The sequence below is a fragment of the Somniosus microcephalus genome, chromosome 12 (assembly GCF_052327205.1).
Source record: "Somniosus microcephalus isolate GS21.2 chromosome 12, FLI_Smic_1.0, whole genome shotgun sequence".
NCBI classification, from domain to species: Eukaryota; Metazoa; Chordata; class Chondrichthyes; order Squaliformes; family Somniosidae; genus Somniosus; species Somniosus microcephalus.
Genome location: NC_140998.1, coordinates 78,930,639 through 78,954,888, shown reverse-complemented (window position 1 = coordinate 78,954,888; position 24,250 = coordinate 78,930,639). Strand labels below are relative to the sequence as shown.

General features: G+C 46.3%; 1 protein-coding gene across 7 annotated transcripts in view; it reads left to right on the top strand.

The window, feature by feature from the left end:
* The window catches only part of fermt2 (FERM domain containing kindlin 2), a 153,320-nt gene that overhangs the window by 103,427 nt on the left and 25,643 nt on the right, over positions 1 to 24,250 (top strand). For 6 of the 7 annotated variants that reach the window (XM_086003197.1, XM_086003200.1, XM_086003199.1 and 3 more), the window contains 4 exons: positions 339 to 388; positions 3,717 to 3,841; positions 7,168 to 7,274; positions 8,525 to 8,746. In XM_086003197.1, the coding sequence (XP_085859323.1) occupies positions 339 to 388; positions 3,717 to 3,841; positions 7,168 to 7,274; positions 8,525 to 8,746 (504 nt within the window). Of the gene's footprint in view, positions 1 to 338; positions 389 to 3,716; positions 3,842 to 7,167; positions 7,275 to 8,524; positions 8,747 to 13,510; positions 13,842 to 24,250 lie in introns of those variants that run through there. The other variant, XM_086003201.1, reaches the window with a different exon arrangement.

The window sequence follows — 24,250 nt, the reverse complement described above, 5'->3', positions numbered from 1 at the left end:
CAACATGTTGACAGCTGGTTGAGTCACTTATGCCCGTTGTCAGAACGAACTGTAAGAAAAATCATGAATTTACTCAATTGCAAAACTTCTGTGCTGCACAAGCTGCTTCCTGTTAAAATTCTGTTGCTTTAGAAATGCTATTTTGCCTATTCTATAATCCCTCCTTGCTAATACTTGTGCCTGTTACCAAATGGTTCTAGATCGAAGGTATATTCTGTTGCATAACCAAAGAATGCAAATACTTGTAGTGAATTTAATTTGTTTTTTAAAGTAGTGAACAATGGATTTTATTGTACTATCAAATTAGACTATTAACTGAGAAATTATTCTTGTTTTAGGGCGATATCACTTCGATCCCTGAATTGGCTGACCATATAAAAGTGTTCAAGTAAGATTTTTTTGTTCACACATTTTCCAAGTTTACTTCTGCTCCCTTTTGAATCCTTCCCTTTTCCACTAATTTCTCTTCACTTTTTTCACTTTTCTGTGAAGGGCTTTTTGTGCAATTAAGTCCGATCTGCCCATTTTGACCAATGTGACGATTGACCTTTTTAAGTGGCTTTCTTGCAGAATGCAGATCAATTGTTTCTCTTTCTGGAGAGCAGATGTAACTTGCAGAAGGTTGACTGGTAGAATGTCTGTCTGTCTCCCCCATTTGGGATCTGCTACTGTAGCAGTATGAAATGAACCTTGTCATTACTTAACATCACTCCCTTGTTGGGGAAAATTCTACTCTTTGGAGTAAAGATTTGCTGTGCTCTGAATTTTAGACTAATGTACCTGGTCTGATATTTTTATCGCCCTGGCAGCAGCCGAAGTGCAGCAGTCTGAAGCCAGGCCCCCTCTGGCTCAAGCTCCCAGAAGCCGCTCAAGCCGCATAAGCAACAGCAGCCTTCCACCAGCTTTGCTGAAGCCACTGGAGGCGCACCTTATAGGAGTAGTAGAGTTAGTGAGCCTTTAGGAAAGGCACTGTGGTGAGAGATGAATGCAAAACAATTATTGTGTTTGGAATTAATCACCTTTTAATCTCATTTGGCACTTTGTCTGCAGTGTCATTTCATAGCAGCTTTTGAGTCTACAGCACACTAGAAATGGGGCATATTGTAGGGAGCCCCCAGACCTATCCAGGATCTGAATCTTTCAAAAGCATGATAGTGCTCAGTGGTGTTCTTTGTGGTCCCATGGCACTGATTGTGCCTGTGCCTGAACTGTTCAGGCATGGTGAGGTTGTGGAGGGGTGTCATCAACCATGCATGCAGGGGTAGCTCCTGTCCCTCAAGAAGCCATCCTTTTGCATTCCTGGAAAGGTGGGATAGTAGGGAATCGACGAGTGTCGCAGGATGATGGTGTTATGACAGCTGCCTTTGAAACTGCCAACGATTTGATCTTTCTGCGGTGCTCACGCATCAGCTGGACATTAAATCAATGATAGCCTTTCCTGTTGAAAGCTGCTGGTGCCTTGATGGCTACATGAGTGCAGTCTGAGTGTTGGTGTCCATGGTAAAGGTAATATATTGGTTGACCCTAGCAAATAGGGCACTGGTGAATTGCTTGATGCAGCTGTCTACTGCATACTGGGAGATATGAGTGATGTCCCATGTAACAGTCTGGCAAATCTGTTAAGGGTGGTTGGTGACCTTGACAGCAACTGGAAAAGCATAGCCACTTGGTCCAGCAAGCAGCAGATCCTGTTGCAGAAGGCTGCGAAGATCCGCGACATCCTGCTGGATGAGGCACAGCCTTCTGATTTAGTGCTCCTCCGTCATATCCAGGAAAGTGACTCTTGGCTTAGACCCTGTGCTCTGGATAAAGCCTTCCACAAGCAGTCCCTGCCACATGTCTTCTAATAGGCCTAGCTGCTGCTTTTCTAGTTGTTCCACCCTCCATAAACTTAAGCTCATCCAAAACTCTGCACATATCCTAACTCGCACCAAATATCGTTCACCCATCACCCCTGACCTACGTTGGCTCCTGGTTGAGCAATGCCTCGATTTTAAAACTCTCATCTTGTTTTCAAATCCCTCCATGGCCTCGCCCCTCCCTATCTTTGTAATCTCCTCCAGCCCCACAATGACCTGAGATATCTACGCTCCTCTAATTCTGGCCTCTTGCGCATCCCTGCTTTTAATCGCTCCACCATGGCGACTGTGCCTTCAGCTGCTGAGGCCCTGAGCTCTGGAATTCCCTCTCTACCCCTCTCCTCCTATAAGATGCTCCTTAAAACCTACCTCATTGACCAAGCTTTTGTGGCTGTGTCAAAATTTGTTTGATAACGGTCTTGTGAAACACCTTGGGACATTTTACTATGTTAAAGGTGCTATATAAATGCAGAAAATGCTGGAAATACTCAGCAGGTCAGGCAGCATCTGTGGAGAGAGAAACAGAGTTAACGTTTCAGGTCGATGACCTTTCATCAAAGTCATCAACTTGAAACGTTAACACTTTCTCCACAGATGCTGCCTGATCTGAGTGTTTCCAGCATTTTCTGTGAATATTTCAGATTTCCAGCATCTGCAGTATTTTACTTTTCTATATAAATGCAGGTTGTTGTTCTCTTCCTTCTTCTCCATCCAAAGCAACGAAGCAACACTGCCACCCATAATGAGCTGTGAGAGCTTAATCAGGGTGAGTAAAGCAAATAATCAACAAAGAGGCAATCTCCAAACTGAAAAATGCTTTGGAAATCCACGAAGCGCAATAGCACACCGCTCCTGATAATTGAAGTGTCCCTTTAGTATTGCTTGCAGTCAGTGATCAGTCAGTTTGTGAAGCAAATCCCCCAAGGTTTTGTTCAGTGGGTTGGTTGTTGGACGGCGCTTCTGACCAACTCAGTTAAAATTGCGCCTGGGTCCTAATGACATCACAGGATCCCAATTTCCACCCATTCATGAGGCACCCACTTCCAGGGTGGGCGCCTCAACCAGTTAAATTAACTCCGGAGTTAAAATGGTGGCCAACGGGAATGGGCGCCAAGTCAAATCGCTCAATTGTCAAAGGTGCCCCCGTTCCCACTGGACACGTTGGGTTAAAATCGCCCCCATAGTTTCAGTTTTTCATAATCTCCTGCCGTTAAATGTGTTGCAGATCTCTGCTTACAGCATGAGCAGCTGATAAGTTGCCAACAGCAAGTTGATAAATTGTTTGTTTGTTGTATAAATTTTATAGGAGTACACTCTTAACCCCAGTACCTGGGGGGCGGGCGGGCGTAATCTCTCAATGCTAAGTAGCAACTTCAATCTTTGCACTCAGGCGGTTAAGCCTTGTCCGGGTCCTTTCACAATTCTAATGTCCTTTGCAGAAGACTATGTAGCACAATAGAATATTGCAAAGCTCTGGATTTATTTTTATTTATGTGGAAGAATTTTTTTCCTTTTTAAAAAGAGTCACTTAAATGGTACATTTAATCAGGGGGGTGGGGAAAGAGGGTGGCTGTGTTCCTCAGTTAGCAAAGAAAATTTCACTGAGGGTTTTTTTATTTACTCTTGTGGCAAATTTTAGCAAAGTTCTCCCATTTTCATTTGATGTTGCTTCAAATTAAAATTCTTCGCAAAAATACTGACTTCATTGACTGCAGGCAATAAATAGTCAGTAGCTTGTCGGGCAGAAGTTTACAAAATCATTCCTAGAGTTGTTAAACTTGCATTGACCCACACATTGTTTAAATGCTGCAAGCGTGTGGGTCTTTAATTTTTAAAAATTATTTTTCTCTCCTGCAGACCAAAGAAATTAACGCTAAAAGGTTACAAGCCATATTGGTGCACATTTAAAGACACCTCCGTTTCCTGCTACAAAAGCAAAGATGAATCCCATGGACCTCCAGCTCATCAGATGAACTTGCGAGGTAAGGGCTACTTTTAGTATGCCAACATACAGCAGCATCCAGTATCTGCTGGAGAAGGTAGAAAAACATGCCAATTGGAGGAAGTAACAGTTTTTTCATTGTAAGGCGGTGTGTGTCCAGAGCAGCGCAAGTCCCTGTGGGTCAGAACTAGTGGATGTGTCTGGAAGTGAGAGGTGGACACACGCCCATCCCTTCCCCTCCCTCCTGCTTCAAACCCCAGCACCTTCCAGCATCCAGCCCCTAAGGAACATAAGAAATAGATGCAGGAGTAGGTCATTCAGCCTTTCGAGCCTGCTCCACCATTCAATTAGATCATGGCTGATCTTCTACCTCAACTCCACTTTCCTGCACTATCCCCATATCCCTTGATTCCCTCGGTATCCAAAAATGTATTGATCTCTGTCTTGAATATACTCAACAACTGAGCAGAGCTGGGGTAGAGAATTCCAAAAATTCACACCCCTTTTGAGTGAGAAATTTCTCCTCATCTCAGTCCTAAATGGCTGACCCCTTATTCTGAGACTGACCCCCAGTTCTAGACTCCCCAGCTAGGGGAAACATCCTCCCAGCATCTACCCGGTCAAGTCCTTAACAAAAAGAGTACCCGGTCAAGTCCTTTAAGAATTTTTTAGGTTTCAATGAGATCACCTCTCATTCTTCTAAACTCTAGGGAATATAGGCCTAGTCTACTTAGTCTCTCCTCAAACGACAATCCCCTCATCCCAGGATTCAGTCTAGTGAACCTTCGTTGCACTCCCTCTAAGGCAAGTATATCCTTCCTTGGGTAAGGAGACCAAAACTATGTACACTTGGTCTCGCCAAGGCCCTATATAATTGTAGTAAGACTTCTTTACTCTTATACTCCAATCCCTTTGTAATAAAGGCTAGCTTACCATTTGCTTTCCTAATTGCTTGCTGTACCTGCATGTTAACTTTCTGTGATTTGTGTACAAGGGCACCCAGGTCCCTCTGAATACTGACATTTCCCAGTCTCTAACCATTTAAAAAATATTCTGCTTTTCTATTTTTCCTACCAAAGTGGATAACTTCACACTTCACATTATATTCCACCTGCCATGTTCTTGCCCATTCACTTAACCTGTCTATATCCCTTTGCTTACATTCCCACATAACTTTGTATCATCAGAAAACTTGGATACATTACACTTGGTCCCCTCATCCAAGTCATTGATATAGATTGTAAATAGCTGAGGCCCAAGCAATGATCCTTGCGGTACCCCACTAGTTACAGCTTGTCAACCCAAAAATGACCCGTTTAGTCCTACTCTCTGTCAAGAGCCAAGGGAGCAGCTAAGAGTGAGCCAGGAGAGTTGGGAGGTATAAAAACAGAAAATGCTGGAAACACGCAACAGGTCAGGCAGCATCTGTAGAAAGAGAAACTGAGTTAACCTCTTGGGTTGATGACCATTCGTCAGAAGTAGAAAAAGTTAGAGATGTAACAGGTTTTAAGCAAGTACAGAGGAGGGGGGGAGAAAAGAAAATGAAAGGTCTGTGATGGGGTGAAAGTCAGAAGAGATTAAATGACAAAAGGGATGATGGTGCAAGGTGAAAGGAAATGGTAGTGGGACAAGTAAAGAAACAAAAGCTGGGTCTAGAGGAGGTGCAAATGAGAATAGCAGAATCATCACCATGAGCTGCTGTCCGAAAGAATGGGGGCAGAGGTTATGATCTGAAATTGTTGAACTCATTGAAGGCTCTAAAATGCCTTATCGACAGATGAGGTGCTGTTCCTGGAGCGATTAGGCACTTGACAGACTTCCCAACTTAACATTGAATTCAACAATTTCAGATCATAACCTCTTGCTTTAAAACCTGCTACATCTCTAACTTTTTCCAGTTCTGACGCAAGGTCATCGACCTGAAACGTTAACTTTGTTTCTCTCCACAGATGTTGCCTGGCCTGCTGAGCATTTCCAGCATTTTGTTTTTATTTCAGATTTCCAGCATCCACAGTATTGTGCTTTTGTGTTTGGGGGTATGCTTTCCTCCTGCCATCCTGTTTGTGGAAAACCAGCCACAACCATTTATTCCGGGTTAACAACCACACTGTACTGCTATTCAAATGTTGTCTATTAGGTCAAAGCATAAATGATGTACATGGGAACAGCATATTCCTTGATATCCTTGCCTAACAAAAATCTATCACTCTCCGTCTTGAAAATTTCAATTGACCCAGCATCCACAGCTTTTTGCGGGAAAGAGTTCAGCTTTTTAATCGTGCCATACTGTGGTTACCACTTTCACACGTGTTCCTGCTTCAAATAATGGGCTGCATCTTGGAAAGGATTTCTCCCCGTTTTACGTGGGCCTCGGGATGTTCCCAGTACAATTAGTGATTTTAATAAAATCTGTACTGAGGAAGATTTCCATTCATAACTCTTTGTAGCAAAATCATAAATGCAGAGTCACTTTAATCCACTGCCCACCTGGCCAACTTTCCATCCTGCACTCGCCATAAGTTATCCAAATCTCTGCTACCTGTATCTTACCCTGCACCAAGTCCTCGCTGATCTAGATTGGCTCCCAGTCCCCAAGCACCTCAATTGAAATTCTCATCCTTTTGTTTAAACCCCTCCACAGCTTCACACCCCTTCCCCATTTCTGTAACCACCTTGAGGACTGCAAACCACTTGCCCCCAATGCTCCATTCCCTTAACTCCACCATTGACGGTTGTATCCTCAGCCGCCTAGGGCCCACACTCTAATTCCGCAAGTAAAGCCCTCGGCCTCTCCACCTTCCTTGAAAGTCACACCTCTGACCAAGCCTTTGGGCACCCGTCTCAATATCTCCTTTGGCTCAGTGTCTATTTTTTCCTTGCACCTCTGAAATGTCTTGGAATGTGTTTCTATGTTAAAAGTGCTGTATAAGTGAAAGTTGTTCCTGTTCTTCCCTACCATCACAATGTACCCATACATTCAAGTGTTCTTTTTACCTACAGTTTAGCTCGTCAGGAGCAGAACTGGCATTCAGCTAGTTCATTGGGGAAGGGACTCTATCTAGAAGATCAGGTTATGAACATTTGGGACAGAATTTTATTTACTCTCCTGGGTTAAGAATAAATGGGATTTAAGAAATCTGCAAGAGGTTTGTTTGAATGGTGAGACCTGAATTACTGCTCTGGATCTGATATTAAACTGGGCAATAATCACTTTAAAATATTCAGTTGGATTTTGTTCCGAGCTGATGGATTGATTGGTCCTCGGCTCCCTACAGCTAGTGAAGCTATAAGTTACATGTTTCAAAAGTAAGCCATGTTTTTGAGGATGAAGCTACTGGTGATTTATGCTATAATTTGATGCAACAGGTTGTGAGGTGACCCCTGATGTAAACATATCTGGCCAAAAATTCAATATCAAGTTATTGATACCAGTGGCAGAGGGGATGAATGAAATCTGGCTCCGTTGTGATAATGTAAGTACTAATCTTAAGTTTATCATCTGTTCTGAATCCAAAAGAAACTGCTATGAATAACATTTACATTCATGTAATGTGAACCATATAGCCAGGAAGAAAATACAAATGAACTCTAATCCTAAGTCAACACAAATCCTGTTCCTTAAATTCTGGTTAGATTCTGGAAAATAATTTCTAGTTTTAAAATCACCTAGTTTCTGTTTTATTTCCAATGTGTCTTTGTGATTGTGACTGCTTTAGTTAGTGAAATATTGAATAAATATGTAACTTAAATATATGCTTACCAATTGTATCCTACTTGGTCCAGACACTCTTTGTATACACTGACATGAATGTTAATGTAATTTTTTTTAAAGACTCATTTGAACCTTGAATACATCAGTGGATTGCAAAAAAAAAAGTTTTAATTTGTAACCCCGCAAAACAAAAATGTTTTCCCTTCTCCCTCAATTCAGTATTCCGGTGTCACTGTTGTCCTCTTCTCCTACTTTTCAAAGTGAAATACGATGCAAGTGAAGTATCTGTCAGTGGTTAATCACGACGATCAGTGGATTGCAAGCATCATTTGAAAAATGGACAGACTCACCAAACACAATCCCAAACATTCTGGAAAATCCCACGTAATAGAAGTAGCATTTGACTTACTGGATCATAATTAACCAGTGGGCCTGATTACAAACTTATGGAACATGATCCACAACAGTGAAAAGCACTTGAATAAAGTGATCATGTTCATCACTGTGTCCCCATCTGTCTCTTCTGTTTCTCCTGCCCCAGTCTCTGGCCTGTGTTCTGTTTGATGCCCTTGTGGGACCTTGTAACATGATTACGTGTTCACAAATTAAGAACTTTAAAGCAAGTTAACGCGCAAGAGTAATTTAATCCTTCGCTCATTTGTGAGAACCATATAAATCAGTTGTACATGGTGATTGAAAACTGTCGTCCACTTTGAGACTGACGCTAATGGAGACTTCTTCATAGCTTTTCTACTTGGTGTTTAAAAATATGAACATGGCATTGCTGTAAATATCTTGCAATTCTTTATGCCTTAATTAGCTGCAAGCCTGACTGAAGGGTGCCTCCATGAATTGAGATGTAAAACCTGACTATGGCCTGATGCCTGATAATGCCTGACAAAAGAGCGTTTGTTGATAAATATTGAAATTCAAGTGAACAGCTAAAAATTATTTTTGTGAGGGGTAAAATACTTTCCTTTTGAATTTAACTTTTATCCCTTTTTTTATTAGGAAAAGCAATATGCACAGTGGATGGCAGCCTGCAGACTAGCATCAAAGGGCAAGACGATGGCAGACAGCTCATACAGTCTTGAGGTGCAGAATATCCTATCGTTTTTGAAGATGCAACATTTAAACCCTGACCCACAGGTTATTCCAGACCAGAACTCAACAGACATCAATCCAGAGTGTCTTGTGTCTCCTCGCTATTTGAAAAAGTATAAAAACAAGCAGGTATTTTACCAAGAAATCTTTTTCTGCTGGCTTATAAATTGATAATTTTATGTTAATCTTAATTATGACATGTTTGCTGGATGAAGTGTAACTGGTGAAATTATGGGGGAATTTTAACTTTTGTTAGGAGGGGGAGACCCGGTAGTGCTTGTGAAACCCAAGCATCCGGGTCCCCCCCGCACGCTGCAGCCCTGGCTAGGGCTGATCCCTGACCCTGAGCAGGGGTGGGGTCTGGTCCCTGACCACGGGGGTGGGGGGGGGGGGGGGGCAGCATTCCTGCTCCTCCAGCCCACAAGGAGTGTTCTCTGAGGCTGTCCTTGCTTCGTTGCAGCTGCTGGGATTCCTGAGGCCCAGGAACCCCAGCTGGCCACAGTTAAACATGCAAAACAGGTTAAATCTGAGGCTTACAGCCTCATTATCATAGTTAAAGCGCCAACCTGCCTCCTGGGAGCGGGTTGGTTGCCCCCCCCACCCCACCCAGCCTCCGTTAAAACCAGAAGTGGGCAGGTTGGGGGTCGGGATTCAGACTTTTAACACTTTAACCTCCCATTTGACTCAAACCTGCCTATTTTTGGGGGTTAAAATCCCCGCCCCCCCCCCCCCCCCCCCCCCAATGATCTGGGATATATGCTGGTTGAAGGTCAAAAATATAAAAACCTGTTCTTTGTTCCAATGCAATTTACTAACACTTCTGGTAAACTGAAGTATCAGTCAAAACTTCAGGATAATTTCACAATCCTTCCATCAGAGATGTCATTATGCAGCAGCTAACCATTATCGTGGTTGATGGTGTATGCTATGATGCATAGCGGCTTTTGTGACCTGCAAAACTGTGTATCCAAATCTAGTGGGAGGTTAGAAGATTGGGAAGCATTTAAAAGCCAGCAAAGAATAACTAAAAGATTAATTAAGAAAGGGAAGATAGATTATGAAAGTAAACTAGCGAAAAATATAAAAACAGATAGCAAGAGTTTCTACAGTTTCTACAGTTATATAAAAAGAAAAAGGGTGGCTAAAGTGAATGTTGGTCCCTTAGAGAACGAGACCGGGAAATTAGTGGTGGGGAACATGGAGATGGCAAAAATGCTGAACAAATATTTTTTATTAGTCTTTAGAGGACACTAAAAATATCCCAACACTGGACAAACGGGGCTATAGGGGAGGAGGAGTTAAACACGATTAAAATCACTAAGGAGGTAGTACTCGGTAAGATAATGGGACTTCAGGCGGATAAATCCCCTGGACCTGATGGCTTACATCCTAGGGTCTTGAGAGAAGTAGCGGTAGGGATTGTGGATGCATTAGTGGTAATTTTCCAAAACTCCCTGGATTCAGGAAAGGTCACAGCAGATTGGAAAACTGCTAATGTAACGCCCTTATTTAAAAAGGGAAGTGGACAAAAGGCTGGAAACTATAGACCAGTTAGCCTAACATCTGTGGTTGGTAAAATGTTGGAGTCCATTATTAAGGAAGCAGTAACAGGACATTTGGATAAGCATAATCTAATCAGACAGAGTCAGCATAGTTTTATGAAGGGGAAGTCATGTTTGACAAATTTGCTCGAATTCTTTGAGGACGTAACATACAGGGTGGATAAAGGGGAACCAGTGGATGTGGTGTATTTGGACTTCCAAAAGGCATTTGACAAGGTGCCACGCAAAAGATTACTGATCAAGATAAAAAATCACGGGATTGGGGGTAATATACTGGCATGGGTGGAAGATTGGCTATCTAACAGAGTTGAGATAAATGGTTCATTCTCGGGTTGACAACCAGTGACTAGTGGTGTTCCACAAGGGTCAGTGCTGGGACCCCAACTCTTTACAATCTATATTCATGATTTGGAGAAAGGGACCGAGTGCAATGTATCCAAGTTTACCGACGATACAAAGATGGGAGGGAAAGCAGTGAGTGAGGAGGACATAAAAAAAACCTGCAAAAGGACATAGACAGGCTAAGTGAGTGGGCAGAAATTTGGTAGATGGAATATAATGTTGGAAAGTGTGAGGTTATGCACTTTGGCAGAAAAAAATCAAAGAGCAAGTTATTATCTAAATGGAAAGAAACTGCAAAGTGCTACAGTACAAAGGGATCTGGGGGTCCTGGTGCATGAAACACAGAAGGTTAGTATGCAGGTACAGCAGGTGATCAGGAAGGCCAATGGAATCTTGGCTTTTATTGCAAGGGGGTTGGAGTATAAAAGCAAGGAAGTCTTGCTGCAGTTATACAGGGTACTGGTGAGGCCACACCTGGAATACTGCGTACAGTTTTGGTTTCCATATTTAAGAAAGGATATACTTGCTCTCGAGGCAGTTCAGAGGAGGTTCACTCGGTTGATTCCGAAGATGAGGGGGTTGACTTATGAGGAAAGGTTGAGTAGGTTGGGCCTCTACTCATTGGAATTCAGAAGAATGAGAGGCGATCTTATCGAAACATATAAGATTGTGAGGGGGCTTGATCGGGTGGATGCGGTGAGGATGTTTCCACTGATGGGTGAGACTAGAACTAGGGGGCATAACCTTAGAATAAGGGGCTGCCCTTTCAAAACTGAGATGAGGAGAAACTTCTTCACTCAGAGGGTAGTAAATCTATGGAATTTGCTACCTCAGAGAGCTGTGGAAGCTGCGACATTAAATAAATTTAAAACGGAGATAAGACAGTTTCCTAGCAGATATGGGAATTAGGGGTTACGGGGAGCGGGCAGGGAAGTGGACGTGAGTCTAGGTTCGGATCAGCCATGACCCTATTGAATGGCGGAGCAGGCCCGAGGGGCTGTATGGCCTACTCCTGCTTCTACTTCTTATGTATATAACTTATACAGTGATCCAAACAGTACACTCTATTTTAAAATAATTCTGTTCTTCACTTATTTATCATCCACTTAGCTTATGGGTAGCTGTCTAATCCCCAGAATTTTACTTCATTTGCAGTTATGAATATGATCTTTATAATTTCTGTCATTCTGTAGTGCATAAAAGTCATGGTCAGAAACCTTTTTTTTCCCCTCTGGAATACCTACCTCTTCACCCTAAAAATGTTGATGTTTGTTGCAGAAGGAATTTTTGCAAACTCTCCAAGTTCAACTTAATCTTGGTGTGTTTGTTGAAATGAAAGCCTCTAATCTTGAGAGTTGCAGTTCAAAACAGGTCCTTAAGCCATATGATACTTCTCCTGTTTCTAAATTTGTGTAGGCCAGAAGCATCGTTGCAGCTTGTTGGCAGGTTCTTGAATCTGTTGTTTCCAGGAAGTTTCCTAATTGAGCCATCTGTATGAGACTCCGGTCCCAGATTGTGCAGCAATAGGATTCATTTTAAGTAAAACATGCATTTTTATAGCGCTTTTCATGACCTCCGGAAATCCCAAAGCACTTTACAGCCAATGAAGTACTTTTGAAGTATAGTCACTGTTCTAATGTAGGAAACATGGCAGCCAAGTTACACACAGCAAGGTTCCACAATCCGCAGTGACCAGGTAATCTGTTCTTGGTGATGTTGGTTGAGGGGTACATATTGACTAGGACACTGGAGAGAACTCCCCTGCTCTTCTTCAAAATAGTGCTGTTTGATCTTTTGTCCACCTGAGAAGGCAGACAGGGCTTCGGTTTAACGTCTCATCTGAAAGATGGCACCTGCAACAGTGCAGCACTCCCTCAGTAATGCACTGGAGTGTCGGCCTAGATTTTGTGCTCAAGTCTCTGTAGTTGGACTTGAACCCACCATTATCTGATGCTGAGGTGAGATTGCTACCTCCGAGCCACAGCTGACACCTAGGTTGACCCCATTGATTGAAACAATGAGGCATCATTTAAAACTCCAGGGATCGGAGGCAATAGTGCATCATCCCTTTCATCAATCTGAAAAGTATAAAATGTCATTTTAGGCCCATAAAATATCACCTTTTAGGCCCAAATCATTCACCAAATGTTGAATCTTTAGATGAATAAATTCTGGTTTGTAGATTTTTGGGATTAAATCAATCAGAACATGCCCAGGGAACTATAGACCAGTCAGTTTAACATTGGCGGTAGGAAAAAATAATGGAATCCCTACTAAAGGAGAAAATAGAACAACATCTAGAAAACAAAAATATAAAAATGAATAGTCAGCATGGATTTCAAAAGGTTGACCAACCTCATTGAATTTTTTGAAGAGGTAACAGAATAGACAAGGGTGATGCAGTAGAGGTAATTTATCTAGATTTTCAAAAGACCTTTGATAAGGTACCACTTAACAGACTAATGAATAAGGTCAGAGAATGCAGTCAGGGGCAAGTAGCAGTATGGATAGCTAGCTGACTTCAAGACAGAGAGATGGGGTAAAGGGTAGCTATTCAGAGCGGCAGAAGGTGGGAAGCGGTGTTCCACAAGGATTAGTGCTGGGACCACTGTTCACAATTTATATTAACGATTTAGACTTTGGAATCAAAAACACAATTTCTAAATTTGCGGTTGACACCAAATTGTGGGGGGGATAGTCAATACTGAGGAGGACTGCAACAAATTACAGGAAGACATTAATAAACTTGCAGAATGGGCATATAACTGCCAAATTAGGGAACGGTAGCGTAGTAGTAATGTCACTGGGTGAGTAATCCAGAGGCCTGAACTAATGATCCAGAGACATGAGTTCAAATCCCACCATGGTAGCTGGTGAATTTAAATTCAGTTAATTAAATAAACCTGGAATAATTACTAGTATCCATAATGGTAACCATGAAACTATCGGATTGTCGTAAAAACCCATCTGTTTACTAATGTCCTTTTAGGGAAGGAAATCTGCCGTCCTTACCTGGTCTGGCCTATATGTGACTCCAGACCCACAGCAATGTAGTTGACTCTTAACTGCCCTCTGAAATGGCCTAGCAAGTCACTCAGTTGGAACAAACCGCGACGAAAAACAATAAAAAGAATGAAACTGGACGGACCACCCGGCATCAACCTCGGCCACCGGCTACGGACACGGCAACGGCACACCCAGCCCAGTCCAACCTGCAAAGTCCTCCTCACCAACATCTGGGGACTTGTGCCAAAATTGGGAGAGCTGTCCCACTGATGCGCTATCAATTCTAATAAAAGGCTAGGCAGAGTTCAGAACAACAGGCTTTTATTAACTACTGAATTGCACTTCAGACAGATCAGGACTATGCCTCTAGTGGACGACCGAATGCCAGGAGCTGCCATGCGGCCGCTCTTATACTCGGTAGCCCAGGGGCGGAGTCAGCTGAGGCATAGTCAGGCACAACAGTGAAACAAGAGTGAACGACGACAACAACAACAACAACAGTGAACTACAGTGGTTTACCACATTCACCCCTCGTTTAAAATTAAGTCCGGCGGGGTGAAGTGTATCAAAAGTTCGAGTAGGCGAGTCTGTCGGGCGGCCTCGTTTGCCATCGAGATCTTCGTGGCGACGGTTGCGATGGTACAGCTTCCCACGACGCGTCTTGAGCGGGGTCCAGCACCGGCGTATCGTCCCCTTTGGTGTTGGGTGGGCGAGTGGGCTCCGGCTGGTCCTGGGGGCGCGGCATGCCGTCTACTGGGGTGGAATGGACAGGGGTGAGAATTGGGTCTACTGAATTTTGGGCCGTGTCGGAGGGGGTTGTGGTGGGGGGCAATGGTGGCGGGTCAGTGGACCCCGAGGGTGCCAGATCTCTAATGGAGACTGTGTCCTCCCGCCCGTCCGGGTATGCCACGTAGGCGTACTGGGGGTTGGCATGGAGGAGGTGAACCTTCTCTACCAGGGGAGCCGTTTTGTGGGACCTTACATGCTTCCTCAGCAGGACGGGCCCTGGGGACGTCAGCCAGTGTGGTAGTGAGTTACCGGATGTGGACCTCCGGGGAAAAACAAACATTCGCTCATGGGGGGTTGCGTTGGTGGCTGTACACAGCAGTGACCGGATGGAGTGGAGCGCATCGGGTAGGACATCCTGCCAACGGGAGGTCGGAAGGCCCCTAGATTTTAAGGCTAGGAGGGCCGCCTTCCAGACCGTCGCGTTCTCTCTTTCAACCTGTCCGTTCCCCCGGGGGTTGTAGCTGGTGGTCCGGCTTGAGGCAATACCTCTCATGAGCAGGTACTGACGGAGTTCGTCGCTCATGAAGGACGAGCCCCGGTCGCTATGAATATAGCTGGGAAAACCGAACAGAGCAAAGAGGTTGTGCAGGCATTTAATGACCGTAGCAGTGGTCGTGTCCGGGCAGGGGATGGCAAAAGGGAAACGGGAGTACTCATCAACTATGTTGAGGAAGTACACATTGCGGTCAGAGGAGGGGAGGGGCCCTTTAAAGTCGATACTCAGGCGCTCAAAAGGGCGGGTGGCCTTGATCAGGTTTGCTCTGTCAGGCCTATAGAAGCGCGGCTTGCACTCTGCACAGACTGGGCAGCTCCTGGTCATGGTCCTGACCTCCTCGATGGAGTAAGGCAGGTTGCGGCCCTTAATGAAATGGAAGAACCTGGTGACCCCCGGGTGGCAGAGGTCGTTGTGGAGGCCCCGTAGTCTATCGATCTGCGCGGTGGCGCATGTGCCTCGCGATAGAGCGTCTGAGGGTTCGTTGAGTTTCCCTGGCCGGTACAAGATCTCGTAATTGTAGGTGGAAAGTTCGATTCTCCACCTCAAAATCTTGTCATTTTTGATTTTACCCCTCTGCTTGTTGTTGAACATGAAAGCAACTGAACGCTGGTCAGTAAGCAGGGTAAATCGTTTTCCAGCCAGGTAGTGCCGCCAGTGGCGCACCGCCTCCACAATGGCCTGGGCCTCTTTTTCCACAGAGGAGTGTCTGAGTTTGGAGCCTTTGGAGGGTTCGTGAAAAGAAGGCCACGGGTCTTCCCGCCTGGTTAAGGGTAGCGGCCAGGGCGAAGTCGGATGCATCGCTCTCCACCTGGAAGGGGATGGACTCGTCTACCGAGTGCATGGTGGCCTTGGCAATGTCATCTTTTATACGGTGAAAGGCTAAGTGGGCCTCCGCCGTCAGGGGGAAGGAAGTGGACTTGATAAGTGGACGGGCTTTGTCCGCATAATGAGGGACCCACTGGGCGTAATAGGAAAAGAAGCCCAGGCACCTTTTGAGGGCCTTGAGACAGTGGGGCAGGGGAAGTTCCATCAACGGGCGCATCCGGTCAGGGTCAGGACTGATGACTCCGTGTTTCACCACGCAACCAAGGATAGCGAGGCGGGCTGTGCGGAATATGCACTTTTCCTTGTTGTACGTGAGGTTTAGGAGTTGGGCCGTGCGGAGGAACTTATCAAGATTGACGTCATGGTCCTGCAGGTCATGGCCGCAGATGGTCACGTTGTCTAGGTAGGGAAACGTGGCCTGTAACGCATTCTCGTCGACCATCCGGTCCATCTCCCTCTGGAAGACGGAGACACCGTTGGTGACGCCAAAAGGAACCCTGAGGAAGTGAAAAAGGCGGCCGTTTGCCTCGAAAGCTGTGTACTGGCGGTCCTCAGGGCGGATAGGGATTTGGTGGTATGCTGCCTTGAGGTCAATGGTCGAGAAAACGCGGTATTGCGCTATCTTGTTAACCATGTCGGCTATGCGGGGGAGGGGGTATGCGTCCAACTGGGTGTACTTGTTGATAGTCTGGCTGTAGTCGATGACTAAGCGCTGCTTGTTGCCAGTCTTAACGACTACCACCTGGGCTCGCCAGGGGCTGGTACTATCCTCAATAATCCCCTCTTTCAGGAGCTGCGTCACCTCAGATCTTATGAAGGATCTGTCCCCGGTGCTGTATCGCCTGCTCTTTGTGGCGATAGGCTTGCAGTCGCGGGTGAGGTTGGCGAACAGGGGGGGGGGGGGGTGATTTTGAGGGTGGAGAGACTACAGGTGGGGCGTGGCGGGCAATTTAAAAACTGCTGGTTGCAGACAGTGAGTGGGGGAAGAGGTCCACCGTATGTCAAGGTGACACTCTTAAAGTGACAATGAAAGTCCAACCCCAGTAGAACGGCAGCGCAGAGATGTGGCAGGACGAATAGCTTTACATTTTTATATACGGAGCCCTTCACCGAGAGGGTCACTACGCAGTAGCCGCCGACGTCTGCTGAGTGGGATTTCGAGGCCATGGAGATCCGATGGCGCGTTGGCCGGACCGAGAGAGAATAGCGCCGTACTGTATCAGGGTGTATGAAGCTCTCCGTGCTCCCGGAATCAAAAAGGCAAGTTGTGGCGCGGCCATTTACCTGGATGTCCATCGTGGACCTGGCTAGCTGATGGGGTCTGGATTGATCCAGCGTGATGGAGGCCGCTGTGGAGTCGGTAGCGTCGCTGTAGAACCCCGGTGAGGCGGCGGTGGGTGAGTCGGGGGCCCGTTGGCAGAATGGCAGACAAGATGGCGGCGTCGGAGAGGAAGGACAAAATGGCGGCGCCCATGACGATCCCGATCCCCACGAGGCTGGAGGGAGGCAAGATGGCCGCTTCCACGAATCGCACGCGGCGCTGCTGGAGGTAGGGGTCTTCTGGCTTCTGCAGACGCCAGCGTAGTGTCCCTTCTTACCGCAGGCAGAGCAGACCGCGTTTTTCGCCGGGCAGCGCGCCCTGGGGTGTTTGGTTTGGCCACAGAAATAACATTTCTGGCTCGGGCGGGACATCGCTGCAGCAGTTGAGGCCAGGGCCCGTGGCGGCGCTGCGTCCCAAGGTGGCGGCGGCTGCGGCATCCATGAGGCGGCCGCGCGGTCCGGGGAGTAGGCCTCCATGTTCCGGTGGGCTACGTCCAACGAGAGGGTGAGTGAAATCGCCTTCTTCAGGTCGAGCTCGCTACTTTCCAGCAGTCGCTGCCGTGTGTGAGTGGACCTGAGGCCCGCCACGAGGGCGTCCCGGATGAGCTCCTCCGTATGTTCCGTGGCTGTTACTTGCTTGCATTCGCAGGCTCGGCCGAGTTCCTTCAGCGCCCGTATGTATGCTTCTGTGGGTTCCCCGGGCTGTTGTTTGCGAGACCCCAGGAGATGTCTTGCGTAAACATAGTTGACCGGGCGTGCGTATTGCTCCTTCAAGATGTCGATAGCCCCCTGGTAGCTCGTAGCGTCCCGGATAAGGGCAAAAGCTCGGTGGTTTACTTTAGAGTTCAGCACCCTGAGCTTGTCGGCATCGGCGGCGACGGTCTCGCCGGATGCAGTCAGAAAGGACTCAAAACAGTGCAGCCAGTGCGAGAACTTAGCAGTCGAGTCCGGTTCTTGCGGGTCGAGTTCCAGGCACTTGATCTTAAGAATCTGCAGCATCGTTTTTTTTTTTTTTTTTTTTTTAGTAGTTAATAAAATTGATGCGCTATCAATTCTAATAAAAGGCTAGGCAGAGTTCAGAACAACAGGCTTTTATTAACTACTGAATTGCACTTCAGACAGATCAGGACTATGCCTCTAGTGGACGACCGAATGCCAGGAGCTGCCATGCGGCCGCTCTTATACTCGGTAGCCCAGGGGCGGAGTCAGCTGAGGCATAGTCAGGCACAACAGTGAAACAAGAGTGAACGACAACAACAACAACAACAACAACAGTGAACACAGTGAACTACAGTGGTTTACCACACCCACAAACTAGTCGAGCAAAAGCCTGACACAGTCATACTCACAATCATACCTTTCAGTCCCAAACTCCTCCTCCACCATCCCTGGGTATGTCCTGTCCCAGCAGCAGGACAAACCCACCAGGGGTGACGGCACAGTGGTATACAGTCAGGAAGGAGTGGCCCTGGGAGTCCTCAACGTTGACTCCGGACCCCATGAAGTCTCATGATTTCAGGTCAAGATTGGGCAAGGAAACCTCCTGCTGATTACCACCTACTTCCTCAGCTGATGAATCGGTACTCCTCCATGTTGAACACCACTTGGAAGAAGCACTGGGAGTAGCAAGGGCACAGAATGTACTCTGGGTGGGGGACTTCAATGTCCATCACCAAGAGTGGCTCAGTAGCACCACTACTGACCAAGCTGGCCGAGTCCTGAAGGACATAACTACTACTCTGGGCCTGCGACAGGTAGTGAGAGCCAATACGAAAAAACCTACTTGACCTCGTCCTCACCAATCTACATGTTGCAGATATATCTGTCCATGACCGTGTTGGTAGCAGTGACCACCGCACAGTCTTTGTGGAGACGAAGTCCCGTCTTCACACTGAGGACACCCTCCATCGTGTTGTGTGGCACTACCACCATGCTAAATGGGATAGATTCAGAACAGATCTAGCAGCTCAAAACTGCGCATCCATGAGGCGCTGTGGGCCATCAGCAGCAGCAGAATTGTATTCCACCACAATCTGTAACCTCATGGTCCGGCATATCCCTCACTCTACCATTACCATCAAGCCAGGGGACCAACCCTGGTTCAATAAGGAATGTAGAAGAACATGCCAGGAGCAGCACCAGGCGTACCTAAAAATGAGGTGCCAACCTGGGGAAGCTGCAACACCGGACTACATGCATGCTAAAAAGCGGAAGCAGCATGCTATGGACCAGGCTAAGCAATCCCACAATCAACGGATCAGATCAAAGCTCTGCAGTCCTACCATATCCAGTCGTGGACAATGGTGGTGGACCATTAAACAACTAACAGGAGGAGGAAGCTCTATGAATATCCCCATCCTCAATGATGGTGGAGCCCAGCACGTGAATGCAAAAGACAAGGCTGAAGCGTTTGTAAACATCTTCAGCCAGAAGTGCCGAGTGGATGATCCATATCGGCCTACTCCTGAGGTCCCCACCGTCACAGAAGCCAGACTTCAGCCAATTCGATTCACTACAAGTGATATCAAGAAACGGCTGAGCACACTGGATACAGCAAAGGCTATCGGCCCCGACAACATCCGGTTATCGTGCTGAGGACCTGCTCCAGAACTAGCCGCGCCTCTAGCCAAGCTGTTCCAGTACAGCTACAACACTGGCATCTATCCGACAATGTGGAAAACTGCCCAGCTATGCCCTGTCCACAAAAAGCAGGACAAATACAACCTGGCCAATTACCGCCCGTCAGTCTACTCTCAGTCATCAGCAAAGTGATGGAAGGTGTCATCGAAAGAGCTATCAAGCGGCACTTACTCACCAACAACCTGATGCCCAGTTTGGGTTCCGCCAAGACCATTCGGCTCCTGACCACTTACAGCCTTGGTCCAAACATGGACAAAGGAGCTGAATTGGTGAGGTGAGAGTGACTGACTGCCCTTGACATCAAGGCAGCATTTGACCAAGTGTGGCATCAAGGAGACCAAGTTAAACTGAAGCCATTGGGAATCGGGGGGGGGGGGGGGGGGAAACGCTCCACTGGTTGGAGTCATACGTGGCACAAAGGAAGATGGTTGTGGTGGTTGAAGGTCAATCATCACAGCCCCAGGACATCGCTGCAGGAGTTCCTCGGGGCAGTGTCCTAGGCCCAACCATCTTCAGCTGCTTCGTCAATGACCTTCCCTCCAACATAAGGTCAGAAATGGGGATGTTCGCTGATGACTGCACAGTGTTCAGTGCCATTCACAACTCCTCAGATAATGAAGCAATCCATGCCCGCATGCAGCAAGACCTGGACGACGTTCTGGCTTGGGCTGATAAGTGGCAGGTAACATTCGTGCCACAGAAGGGCCAGGCAATGACTATCTCCAACAAGCAAGTGTCTAACTACCTTCCCTTCGCATTCAATGGTATTACCATCGCTGAATCCCGCACCATCAATATCCTGGGGGGTCACCATTGACCAGAAACTTAACTGGACCAGCCACATAAATACTGTGACAACAAGAGCAGGTCAGAGGCTAGGTATTCTGTGGCGAGTGTCTCAGCTCCTGACTCCACAAAGCCTTTCCACCATCTACAAGGCACAAGTAAGGAGTGTGAAGGAAAACTCTCCACTTGCCTGGATGAGTGCAGCTCCAACAACACTCAAGAAGCTCGACACCATCCAGGACAAAGCAGCTTGCTTGATTGGCACCCCATAAGAACATAAGAACATAAGAAATAGGAGCAGGAGTAGGCCAATCGGCCCCTCGAGCCTGCTCCACCATTCAATAAGATCATGGCTGATCTGATCCTAACCTCAAATCTTCTATCACTCTGCATCCACCCGAACCCATGTGATCTCCCGGGAGAGGCGAAAAACCAGATAAAGACCCAATGGCCAATTTGGGAGAAAAAAATCTGGGAAATTCCTCTCCGACCCATCTAGGCGATCGAAATTCTTCCAGGAGATCACTCTGTCCCTATATTTTCTACAGTACTTACCTTCTGTAAAGGCGATCTCCACCCCAGCCAGGAACAGGAATAAAACCATCTCCTGAAATCTAACAGAATTAGAACACAGTAGGAGCAGAACAAGGCTACACGGCCCCTGGGCCCGCTCCACTACCCACAGGGCCATGACCATTCCGAACCCAGACTCATGTCCAATTTCCTGCCCGCTCCCCGTAACCCTTTATTCCCTTTACTTCTAGGAAACTATCTATTTCTGTTTTAAATTTATTTAATGATGTAGCTTCCACAGCTTTCTGGGGCAGCAAATTCCACAAACCTACCACCCTCTGAGTGAAGAAGTTTCTCCTCATCTCAGTTTTGAATGAGCAGCCCCTTATTTTAAGATTATGCCCCCTAGTTCTAGTTTCACCCATCATTGGGAACATCCTCACCGCATCCACCCGATCAAGCCCCTTCACAATCTTATATGTTTCAATAAGATCGCCTCTCATTCTTCTGAACTCCAATGAGTAGAGTCCCAATCTACTCAACCTCTCCTCATATGACCACCCCCTCATCCCCGGGATTAACCGAGTGAACCTTCTTTGTACTGACTCGAGAGCAAGTATGTCTTTTCTTAAGTATGGACACCAAAACTGTATGCAGTATTCCAGGTGCGGCCTCACCAATACCTTGTACAACTGCAGCAATACCTCCCTGTTTTTATATTCCAACCCCCTAGCAATAAAAGCCAACATTCCATTGGCCTTCTTAATCACTTGCTGCACCTGCATACTAACTTTTTGAGTTTCGTGCACCAGGACCCCCAGATCCCTTTGTACTACAGTACTTTCCAGTTTCTTGCCATTAAGATAATAACTTGCTCTATGATTTTTCCTGCCAAAGTGCATAACCTCACACTTTCCAGTATTGTATTCCATCTGCCAAATCTCTGCCCACTTACTTAGCCTGTCTATGTCCCTTTGCAGGTTTTTTATGTCCTCCTCACTCACTACTTTCCCTCCCATCTTTGTATCATCTGCAAACTTTGATATGTTACACTCGGTCCCCTCCTCCAAATCGTTAATATAGATTGTAAAGAGTTGGGGACCCAGCACTGACCCCTGCGGAACACCACTAGTTACTGGTTGCCAATCTGAGAACGAACCATTTATCCCAACTCTCTGCTTTCTGTTAGAGAGCCAATCCTCCACCCACGCCAGAATATTACCCCCAATCCCGTGATTTTTTATCTTGAGCAATAATCTTTTGTGTGGCACCTTGTCAAATGCCTTTTGGAAGTCTAAATACACTACGTCCACTGGTTCCCCTTTATCCACCCTGTATGTTACTTCCTCAAAAAACTCAAGCAAATTTGTTAAACATGACTTCCCCTTCATGAAACCATGCTGAGTTTGCCCTATTAAATTATGTTTATCCAAATGTCCCGTTACTGTCTCCTTAATAATGGACTCTAACATTTTACCAACCACAGATGTTAGGCTAACAGGTCTATAGTTTCCAGCCTTCTGCCTACTACCCTTTTTAAATAAGGGTAGTATTTAAACATTAAACACCACCTTAAACATTCACGCCCTTCGCCACCAGCGTACTGTGGCTGCAGTGTGTACCATCTACAAGATGCACTGCAGCAACTCGCCAAGGCTTCTTTGGCAGCACCTCCCAAACCCGTGACCCCTTCTACCTAGAAGGACAAGGGCAGCAGGCGCATGGAAACACCACCACCTCCAAGTCACACACCATCCTGACTTAGAAGTATATCATCGATCCTTCATCGTCGCTGGGTCAAAATCCTGGAACTCCCTACCTAACAGAAGAACATAAGAAATAGGAGCAGGAGTAGGCCCTTCAAGCCTGCTCTGCCATTCAATGAGATCATGGCTGATCGTCTGCCTCAACTCCATTCACCGGCCCTATCGCCATATCCCTTGATGCCCTTACTAGTCAGAAATCTATCAACTTCTGTTTTGAATATAACCAGTGACTGAGCCTCCACAGCCCTCTGGGGTAGAGAATTCCAAAGATTCACCACCCTCTGAAGAAATGTCTTCTCATCTCAGTCCTGAATGGCCTACCCTTTATCCTGAGGCTGTGGCCCCTGGTTCTAGATTCCACAGCCAAGGGAAACATTCTCCCAGCATTCACCCTATCAAGCCCTGAAATAACTTTGTATGCTTCAATGAGATCCCCTCTCATTCTTCTGAATTCAAGAGAATACAGACCTAGTTTACTCAATCTCTTCTCGTACGACAGTCCCGCCATCCCAGGAATCAATCTCGTGAACCTTCGTCGCACTACCTCTATGGCAAGTATATCCTTCCTTTGGTAAGGAGACCAAAATTGTACACAGTACTCCAGGTGTGGTCTCACCAAGGCCTATATAATTGGAGTAAGACTTCTTTATGCCTGTATTCAAATCCTCTTGTAATGAAGGCCAGCATATCATTTGCCTTCCTAATAGCTTGCTGCACGTGCACATTCACTTTCAGTGACTCATGTACAAGGACACCCAGGTCCCTTTGAGCATCTGCATTCCCCAATCTTTCACCATTTAGGAAATACTCTGCCTTTCTGTTTTTTCTACCAAAGTGGATAACTTCACATTTATCCACATTATATTCCATCTGCCATGTTCTCGCCCACTCACTGAGCCTGTTGAGATCCCGTTGAAGCCTCTTCACATCCTTTTCGCAACTGACACTGCCACCTAGCTTTGTACCATTAGCAAATTTGGAAATGTTACATATCCCCTCATCCAAATCATTGATATAGATTGTGAATAGCTGGGGCCCAAGCACCGATCCTTGCGGTACCCTGCTAGTCACAGCCTGCCATCCTGGAAAAAGACCCGTTTATCCCTATTCTTTGTTTTGTGTCTGTTAACCAATTCTTAATCCATGCTAGTATATTGCCCCCAATTCCATGTGCCCTAATTTTGTTCACCAACCTCTTGTGTGGGACCTTATCGAAGGCCTTCTGAAAATACATGTTACACCACATCTACCGGTTTCCCTTTGTCTACTCCACTAGATACATCCTCAAAGAACTCCAATAGGTTTGTTAAACAGGATTTCCCTTTCATAAATCCATGTTGACTCTGCCCAATCTTGCTATTAGTTTCTGTGCCCAGTTATTGCATCCTTTATAATAGATTCCAGCATTTTCCCAACTAATGTGAGGCTAACAGGTCTGTAGTTCCCCGTTTTCTCTTTCCCTCCTTTCTTAAATAGCGGGGTTACATTTGCTACCCTCCAATCTGCAGGAACCATTCCAGAATCTATAAAATTTTGGAAGATGACAACCAATGCATCCACTATCTCAATGGCCACCTCTTTCAAAACC